Raw genomic sequence first — 10,208 nt, forward strand, 5'->3', positions numbered from 1 at the left:
TCAAACTTGTTAATGTATCATGCACAAAGAATGTACACTAAATAGTTACTTAAATACCTAAATGCACCAAATGACATTATCTTGTTTCTAGAAAAAAACCTTCAAAAATGATGATGTCTATTTACTTTTGAAGTGTTTGTGTACATGTGAATGTGTGTACATATGCATGAACAGTTTCTCTCAGCTTTCATCTATCAAATACCCAGTCACCAAGGCTTTAGTCAGCCAGCCAGGGCCTGCAGTAGAAAACTCTTGCCCAAGGTGCTGTGAAGTGGGATTGAACGTGAAACTAGATGGTTGGAAAGTAAACTTTTTAACCAATTTGGCCATGCCTGTGGCTCATAGAGAAATTATAAAACTGAAAGTTTCTTCAAGGGAAGTTAAAAAAAAAACAAAACAAATAATCAAATTAGCAAAAGACTAAAAGATTGTTACCCGGAATGGTCGTTCTCCAGTATGTCTCATCAAATGTATCTTTAATTTTGATAACTTCTTGAAAACCTGTTCACATCCAGCTTGTTGGCATGACCATAGTTTCTTTACAGGAGTGTTCTGATAGAAAAATACATACAAAAGAATTGTGGCATGAAAAGGCTATGGGCATTGCTCTACCAGCACACACACACACACACCTTTTATCGCCTGTTTTTAAATTTTTTTTATATGGACTACAGCTATGCTGGGTCACTGCCTTGAAAGGTTTTAGACAAACAAATTGACCTTTATGCTTGAGAAGACATGTCAAGCCAAGCGAAATCATAGTCGTCGCCAGTGCTGGTGTCACATGTGAGGCACCTGTGCCAGTGACAAGTAAAAGACACACAGTACATTTATAGAGTAGTTGGTGTTACGAATGACATCCAGCCATAGAAACCAAGCCAAAACAGACTGAAGCCTAGTGCCCAAGACAGCTCTATGGCTTGCCAGTTCCAGTCAAACTGTCTAACACCCATGCTAGCATGGAAAACAGATGCTAAATGATGATGATGATGTACTTTTTCTTTTGGTCTCTTTTATCAAACTGCTAAGTTACAGGAATGTAAACAAACCAGCATTAGCTGTCAAGCAGTGACAGTTCAAACACAAACACAGGCACACACAATGAGCTTCTTTCAGTTTCTGCCAACCAAATCTGCTCAGAAGGCTTTGGTCGGCTCGAGGCTATAGTAGAAGACACTTGCCCCAGGTATCAAGCAGAGGGACTGAACCCAGAACTATGCGGTTGGGCAGTAAACTTCTTACCACACAGCTATGCCTGTGCCTATATAAAAATAATAAACAACTTTAGTAAGTAAAAGTGTAGCTAAATTCATTTTTGGTTTCTCTTTGAAATAATCTGAGCCACTTATTAAAAATGAAATAAGTTTGATCAATTCTTTCATATTTTAATGATCTATAGAATCACATCATAAGCAGTAACTTCCATGTGTCTGAAAGAAAAGGTCTTCAACCATTGTGTGCTGCCTTCCATGCATCAGAAATAAGGACAACAAGAGCATTGCAAATAAATGAAGATCAACACAAAGAGCCATGGAAAGGAGAATGCTGAAGATTAACAAAACAGATAAGTGGAGAAGTAATAGGATTAGAGTGGAAACAGTTTTAACAGATATTATCAGGAAAATAAAAACTCTAAAATGGTCTTTCGTGAAACAGATGTCCAGAAGAAAGGACAATAGATGGAATAGCAAATTGACAGAGTGGACACTACATCCAGAAAAAAGGAGGGGAAGACCTTGCAAAAGTTGGAATGAAGACTTTATTAAATTCTTTGGCACCCAAATATGGATGAAGAAAACATCAGACCATGATTGATAGAGAGAACATGCTGAGACATTCGTCCAACAGTGGACTGAACATGTGCAAGGATGAAGTGAATGAGAGACTACTATCTTGTCCAGGAGAGTCAAGCATAGACTAATCCTCTAGTATTCATATTACTCAAGACCCATCCTCTACAGTAGAAGTGCTAAAGCTGCTACCCCTGATGAAGAGGATTGGCCTATGCTGGTGCCATGTAAAAAAATCACTTGCGTCAGTGCAACGGAAAAGCACTTGTGCCCATGCCACGTTAAAGCACACACTTTAAAGTGGTTGGCAGCATTAGGAAGGGCATCCAGCTGCAGAAACCAAGCTAAATCAAACTGGGACCTGATGCAGCTCTCCAGCTGCCACCTTTAAAATTTCAATAATGCGACTGTTTTATTTTTAGAATGACACTGTAGGGTAGAGGTGAGAGGCCAGACCTGGCCACTTTGAACATAAAACAGGTAGAATATTTGAACCAAATATGGCTGGTTTAAATTCTAAAAGGTTAAGTTTCTTTAGCTAGAAAAGAAGCAAATAAAATGAAGAATCTTATCTAAGAATACAATTCAACATTTGCAGTAAATATATAATCCACAGAGACTGTATAGCTTCTTCAGTTAGGTTCCCTTCCAATAAAGAAAGGCCATGAAAATACATCCAACTTAAATTACCAACAGTACCATAACCAGTCACAGCTATTTTACAGAGTGTACTAGGTACATTGTATCAGATCATAGGCAGTAGAATGGTTGCCCTATTACAGAAAGACTAAAAACTCTACCTTGTGTAAGTTTTTATTCACAGTTACTGCCTTCCTACGAGGGTAACCTGTTATGTGATTTCCAGATTTCATACCTCATTAGTCTTAAAAGTCAAAGAACATCACAAGTAGAAGGAAAATGAGGATGAGTCTGCTATCCATTCAAGCATCAGTATACTGGAACAGCATTCAAAAAATGACAAGATGCATAGATATAGTAATTTCTTATAGTGGAGGGTGTTGTCGGACATTCCTGCTACTGCTGTATTTTTGTTTAGAAAGGAAGTATGTGGAAATCATTAATGGTCAAAAGTTCATCAGAAATAAAAGATGGGTGGTGGTGGATTGCTATGACAACTTACCTCTGATGGAGAATCGGATTTACTGCCAGTATCATCATCACTTTCTTCCTTCACAACACTTTCTTCTTTCACAACACTTGACCATTCAACTTTACTGGGCTGAAATAATAATAAAAATAATAATAACAACAATAATAATAATCCTTTCTACTATTGGCACAAGGCTTGAAATTTGGGGGAGAAGGATAGTCAATTACATCAATCCCAGTGCTCAGCCGCTACTTATTTTTATCAACCACAAAAGTAGGAAAGGCAAAGTCAACATCAGCAGAATTTGAACTCAGAATGTAGCAATAGGCGAAATACTGCTAAGCATTTCGTCCAGCGTGCTAAACAATAACAATCCTTTCTACTGGAAGCACAAGGCCTCAAATTTGGGGGAAGAGATTATGTTGATTACATCAACCCGAGTGCATAACTGGTACTTATTTAATCGACCCTGAAAGGATGAAAAGCAAAGTTGACCTTTGTGGAATTTGAACTCAGAATGTAGCAACGGGCAAAATACTGCTAAGCATTTTGTCCAGCAATGCTAATACTTCTGCCAGCTTGTCACCTTAAATAATAATAATAATAATTTCTACATTGTTGCATTCCCCTTCAATTTGACATGTGAATACTGATTATAAACAAAAGCCTCATCATTCATACAAATGGTGATGTTTGCTTGCAGTCCATCGAAAAGCATGTCTGGGCTTCTTGATACGAGTGCACAGACCGAAAACAAAAGCCTCACCGTTAATAGTGTTATTTGCTTGCAGTACTTAGAAAAAGCATGTCTAGGCTGTTCATTGTTCAACAGACTGGAAAAGCGAGGGGACAAATGATTATTACTTTGTTTGGAAATAGGTGAAGATTGACAACAAGGAGGGAATCCAGGCAAAGAAAATTATGCCACAACAAAGTCTCATCTGACCCCTTCAAGTATGGAAAATGAGATGTTAAAATGTTGGTGATGACGATGACGACATCATGGTAAGAGAGGAACACTAACCTGCTGTTTGACATTTCCATTGGTCATTGGTACTGTCATTAAAAAACTGTTTCCATTCTCAGCTGGGTTAACTGGTAATAATAGATAACCTACAAGAGAAGTAGGGTTAGAGTGAAGGGCAGTTGTAAATCATGATGGGTTCAATCCCAACTGAAACTAATTCTACTCACTCTAAAACCCCCCCCCCAAAAAAAAAACCTGTTACTTTATTATTTCCTTTGGAGTTCTTAATGTATATAAAAATGTGCATATGTATGTGTGAGTGTCTGTATGTTTGACCCTCTATTGTTTTCCCTCTTGAAAGCCATCTCACTTGTGAGTGCAACAGAAGCATCTCAAATTCAGAATCACTTTCTTTGCACAAATAGGCAAATAGATGGGAGTTGAGTGCATTCGCTTTGATGAAGTTCACCACTGTAATCACGTAATTCAGAATATTTTTTAACTCATCAGGAATGGTTTTCACCATTAGTATTCGTTGATAAATTGTGCAGCGGGATTTTCTTTCACCAAAGTCTGAAAACCAGAATGGCAACCAAACATTGCTGGAGCGCCGTTGGTGCATACACCAATGACATGCTCTCAGTTGATATCATGTACCTCAAAAAATTTGTCCACTTTAGACGCAAAGTTGGAAACACCCGTCATTTCATCAAGCTGGATCATGTAAAAGTTCAAAGTTCAACTGTGACAGAATGTTATCAGACAGTGCAGTTATTCGTCTGCTAACAGTATCGTTTGAGAGAGAGAGAGAGAGACATGCTTAGGCTTTTGAAGTTCAGACCTTTGTAACACATTCGATACGATATCTATGCAGCAAGGCAATATCAACTCTGCTGATATTGTGGGGCTTTTTAGCAACAGCTATTTTCTTTGAAACCAGCCGTAATGTTCAGTGAAAACATTCCTGTATTAACAAGTCTGGACTGGTCAATCTGTCGGCTTCGTATCTGAAGAAGTTGACATCTCTATTTATTGAACTGGGATGCTTCGTTTCAAAGTGCCTCTTAAATGAGCTGGGCTTTAGTGAAGTAGACGCCAAAACCTCAGAGCACAAAACACACTGTAGTTTCCTTTTCTGCCAGACTTTATCACAGTAAAACCGAATTTCAAATGATTCGTCACATCTCATTTCCTTCTTTGGATGCATTATAAAAAAAAGATAAAATTCAGTAAACCAATTTAATAGAATTACATTGTATATTTATTTCACCTTTGTTATATACTACAGGATGCACTAATTGACAATGAAGCTTACCTCTCACTATTAATTGTGGAAGAAATCCAAAGTGCATGTGAGCATTGTTTTGTTCATAGATAAACCTCTGTGAATTGATAACCATTGAGAAGACAGTTCTGTCGGAAGAAGTTGCCATGAAGAATAACCATGCCTTATAAAGCCCAGCCATCATTCGAGTGTGATCGTTGCCAGCGTCGCCTTACCAGCACATGAAAAACAATATTCGAGCATGGCCATTGCCGCCGGACTGGTTCCTGTGAGCACATAAAAACACCCTTTGAGCGTGGTCGTTGACAGAACCGCCTGACTGGCCTTCGTGCCGATGGCATGTAAAAGCACCCACTACACTCTTGTAGTGATTGGCGTTAGGAAGGGCATCCAGCTGTAGAAACTTTGCCAGATCAGATTGAGCCTGGTGCAGCCTCTGGCTCACCAGTCCTCAGTCAAACCGTCCAACCCATGCCAACATGGAAAGCGGATATTAAACGATGATGATGATGATGTGTATATATATATATATATATATATATATATATATATATATATATATACACACACACACACACATATATATATATATATATATATATATATAGCCAACCAATATATTGATGCTTTACATGAATCAGAGAGCATTACCAGTTTCATAGCTGAGTATGGTTTGGAAGAATCTTTCACTCCCAACATCTTGGCAATGTCTGTAAACTGGTCTGGCAACTCTTCATCATCCTGTATTTTGAACTTTTCCTGCAGTTATTTGCATGAAAAGTTGCACTGAAATGTTTTGACTAATTTGTGTTCTTGTATAATTCTGGAACACTGAATTTCAAATCAATCTCCTCACAGTGAAAGAATTGACAGCTACTAGATTTTGTAAGGAGGAATTAGGGACTGATATCACTATCATAGTACACTATAGAATATATTTAAGGGAGATTTGCTTCGCAATTCAATGAAGATTGCTGGTGGTCCCAGCAGAATTGTTGAAATAGATGAAACTGTATTTTCGAGGAGAAAATAAGACAACCGGGGTTCGAATGTTACCCGAAGTTAGTTTTCGCCAGTGTGTGTTGCGAAACTCAAGGGGTTTTGTTTTCCCTTTTTGTTGTGCCCTCTAGAGATCGTAACAAACTTGCAGACTGCATTCAACAATCAATTCGGCCAAAAACAACTATTTACTGTCACCTGTGATGCACATGCTCGCATATTCCTGAGATACCAGGGTACCAATTTCGCCACAGAATGGTGAAACACAGCATTGGAATTTGTAAGCTTGCTAGACGGAACCCATACTGAACAAGTTCTTGGGCCCGTCTCAAGTGAGGGAATAAGCAGCACTGTGGCACTCATAGCTCCACAGTGAGCTTGTATCTGCAAGTTTATGTGGTACGAAAAATGCGATCTCAAGGAAAAAAAATTGTTTTATTGCATCGTTGTTTTCTTTTATTGACAATCCATGTTTTCGTTTCAATTTTGCTGTTATTTCTAGCGAGTCCAAAGCAAGACCTGTGACTATTGCAATTAATTTTATATAAACGTAAATCCTCAATTGGTTGGTAGAAAACGAAAAAGATGTTCAATTTTTTTCATTACATTCCATATAAAAAAGGAAATTATACATTATTTCAAAATTGTTTTGTTTTTAAAATTCAAGGATTTGTCATGTCTTCAGTTTCAAAAATACGTCTTTCTTTCTATTTTAGGGATCCTTTTATGTTGTCACTTTCAAAAATATATATACAGCTCCGCGGATAACCACTGGCGTTGCCATGGCAACAAACAGTTTCGACTTCCGCTTTTGAGGACGGACTTATTTCATTGGCTAAAATTACATAACTTTAAATGCTTCTCATTTTATTTCAGTTCATTTTTCGAAAAAAATGATCGCGATTCTCGCCACCAGCATGCAAAACTACATCAGTCAGAAAAATTTGAAAACAATCCACTGAAAACTGAATAATTTTCAAGTCGTTGGAAGTAAACGAAAAACATCCGGTTAGGCTATAACGAATATAAGAGAGGACGTCACTCACATCCATATCTCTGTCTGATAAAAAAAAAAGGCTTTGCCGTAAGAGTCAGGAATCTTGTCTTCCGTGACCATCCCATCTTTTTAAGGATACGAAGAAGTATATCCAATGTATCTTTATTTAAGTATGTAATGTGTGATTTGAAGGAGATTTAGCTACTATTTCTACTAGACCAACTAACTATACAGAAGCTCTCAAACCAAACAGCAGACAGACAGATAGAAAGATGCATGAGAGGAACATCCGAGACTGAGTCATATATGTTCCTATGATGCATCCTAATCGGCATTCTTTCGCCTCCTAATCATTAACATAGCTGGGAGGAGGGAACGGTCCGCCCTGGGCGACACTTTTATTGAAGGGGAGGGGTACTTTTGGGTGTACTGTATTGGAGTAGGGAACAGCAAGCTCAAGGGCCGCACGGGGCAGCACTCATTCTAGCTACATCAACTGATCCAAATGGAATTTAGAATAACTAGTTGTCGAAACAGTATATAAACAACGACCTTCAATGTAAAACAGAGAGGACCACACAGAAACTACATGCTGGAATCCTAAAATGCCCCCAAAAATTCTAAAGCATATAAAATGGTAACGAAGGTTTAATTCGTCTTGGCAATCACAGGTTCCTTCATTGTCTAACAAAGAATTAAAAACTCAACTCTACACGTGCGTAATCTCCGAATGTCCGCGAACAAATATTCTAACGTGTGCTGATGTCTGTTAGATACACCGTAAAATGGTAATCTTAGTCGCTTTTGTTTTGGTGAACGAATGTAGCTTGTTCAATGTTTACGTACATGTTCGACAATTTAACAACAACAATAATAATCATTTCAAATTTTGACACGATAATAATGGTGGTAAATAAAAATACAAGAGTGTTTTACCTGTTTGTGCCGAAGGACCGTTTGTTTGTGAGGAAGTTGACAACAGAGCCGAAGCAGATGTGGTTCTAGTGGCAGTCGTAGCCGAGGAAGAAAGAGTGGCCGATAGAGGCTGAGTGAGGTCTGCAGTGTTTATATGATATAACTGTTGTCCCTGATTAGTGTTAACCAATATCTGAGTGGAGTTGGAGGCTCGGTCAGTTGATATTGAGATAGTAGCCAGTGTAAAGTTACCAGCATTGATGATACTACTATCCAGACCAGCAGTGGTAGTGCTGGTACTGGAGGAATCGATAAATATAGGTTTGATATCGAGGTCTGAAGAACGATCGGTAGTGGTACTGTTGGTGTTGTTATTGTTAGGTGTTGGGGTGGTGGTTCGCGACGGTGACTCTAGCAAAGAGGAACTAGTTGACAATTTCTGATGGGATTGAGGAGAATCTGACAGGACTGACAGTGAATCAGATAATGACAATGAAGATGATGGTGATGTAGTACTACACGTGGTCAAAGAAGATGGACTAATGACTTCCTGTTTCGGACCAACAGATTCTTCGAATTCTATACCTTGGTCCGGCATACTCTCTAGTTCTTGAGGTGTCATAAGAGTATTGCTTTTGTCAGTTCCGACCCGTCTGAATTCCAGCAGAGATGCTTCTAATGATGACGAATTTGAAATAGTTGTTGTAGAATAACTACTAGATGAAAGACTGGGGAAAGACGACGAGCAAGGCTCCTCCGAATTATCTACTAAAAACACATTAGTAGTTGTTGCAGATGGAGTGTTTGTAGATGTTGAAGAGGAATCCGGTGGAGGAGTGATCTGTGACAGTCGAGAAGTAGAACCGGTTTCGATATCAACGACTGTCACGGAAATTTTAGCAGCGCGAGATCTATTCGGGCTCGTTACCGAAGTTGTTACAATGTCTTCCGTGTCTGTAGCATGTTTGTTATTGCTGTTGTATAAAGCTATGGACTCTGTTGTGGGAGGTACAAGCACATGTTCGGCACCTGTCAGAGGTGGCATGACGCTCCCAGGCTCTAGACTGACGGTAAGATGTTCATCGGCGAAAAATTCATCAACAACAATGTCTTTAGCCGTTTTACTAGTGGAGCCCAACTCTAAGGAATCCACCACTTCCTGATCATCAGTGTGAGATTGGTCCAAATTAAAATCCACTACAGAATTCAAGTTCCGAATTCGTGACTTGAGCCACTCACCGTTACTTCCAGCCACAGAATGTTCACCATAGCTATGTAAATCATCGATTTCGTGGTCTGCCTCGTCGTCTCCATCAGCCACTTCTTCTTCGTCATCATCGTCGGAGGATGAAGGTTCAGATGAGAGGTAATTTAAGCGCTCTATGACTATTATAGAATTATTGCTGATGTCGGAACTTTCACAATTAGGATCAATCAGATTGCTTTTGTTATTGACTTGTTCAAGCTTCTTTCTGTTCTGCTTCGGTGTTGTTACAATCCTGTTACTGCGAATGTTATTGTCTCGTAATGATTGTACTGCTGTATTGCCGACAGACCGTCGCTTCTGCCGTTTGGTTGCTCTATGAAGGACAGAATTTGATACAGAGAACACTGATGGAGACCTACCAGTTCTATTGTTGTGTTGCTCTCCGACTACTTCTATACTATACGACTCTGTACCTCTGTCGCCATCTTGGAAAGCATCTACAGTAGTGTTTCCGTTTGGTAATTGGCTATCGGTTGCTGCAACTAAACAGTCCTGAAATGCTTTCTGTGTGGAATTAGAAGACACTGAAAGGTTGGGGTTCAATCCAGGCTTCGGTCTGCTGCTCTCAGCATGTGTACGGTAATGGGCGCCGCCATGTTGTCCCCCTTTCTGCGACATTTCAATCCCCGTGTAGAGACAGAATGCGGGGTTCACACGCACGGGATACTTAACTACGTCATCAGTCATGTGACTGCGATGGCAACAAGCTCGACTTGTTGCCAAAATAGAAGTAGTGTGAAAATGTTTTTAAAATTTTACTTAAAAAATAGGAATAAAAGTAACAGATTTATTCCAATTAGATATTATATAAAACTCCACTTTCTTCTATCTGATACTATATTTCATAATTTTAAATTACAATCTTTATAATTATAGT

At 38.9% G+C, this 10,208-nt stretch overlaps 1 protein-coding gene across 1 annotated transcript in view; it reads right to left on the reverse strand.

Moving 5' to 3' along the window:
* The window catches only part of LOC106876484 (uncharacterized), a 30,288-nt gene extending 20,283 nt beyond the window's left edge, over positions 1-10,005 (reverse strand). The window contains exons 1-4 of the mRNA XM_014925047.3: positions 8,086-10,005; positions 3,926-4,014; positions 2,932-3,030; positions 436-552 (exon numbers count right to left, since the gene is read on the reverse strand). Coding sequence (XP_014780533.2) covers positions 436-552; positions 2,932-3,030; positions 3,926-4,014; positions 8,086-9,949 — 2,169 coding nt within the window. The 5' untranslated portion in view covers positions 9,950-10,005. The remainder of the gene's footprint in view (positions 1-435; positions 553-2,931; positions 3,031-3,925; positions 4,015-8,085) is intronic.
* Positions 10,006-10,208: the final 203 nt, after the last annotated feature.

This window comes from Octopus bimaculoides, chromosome 25 (genome assembly GCF_046866305.1).
Source record: "Octopus bimaculoides isolate indiv1 chromosome 25, ASM4686630v1, whole genome shotgun sequence".
NCBI lineage: Eukaryota > Metazoa > Mollusca > Cephalopoda > Octopoda > Octopodidae > Octopus > Octopus bimaculoides.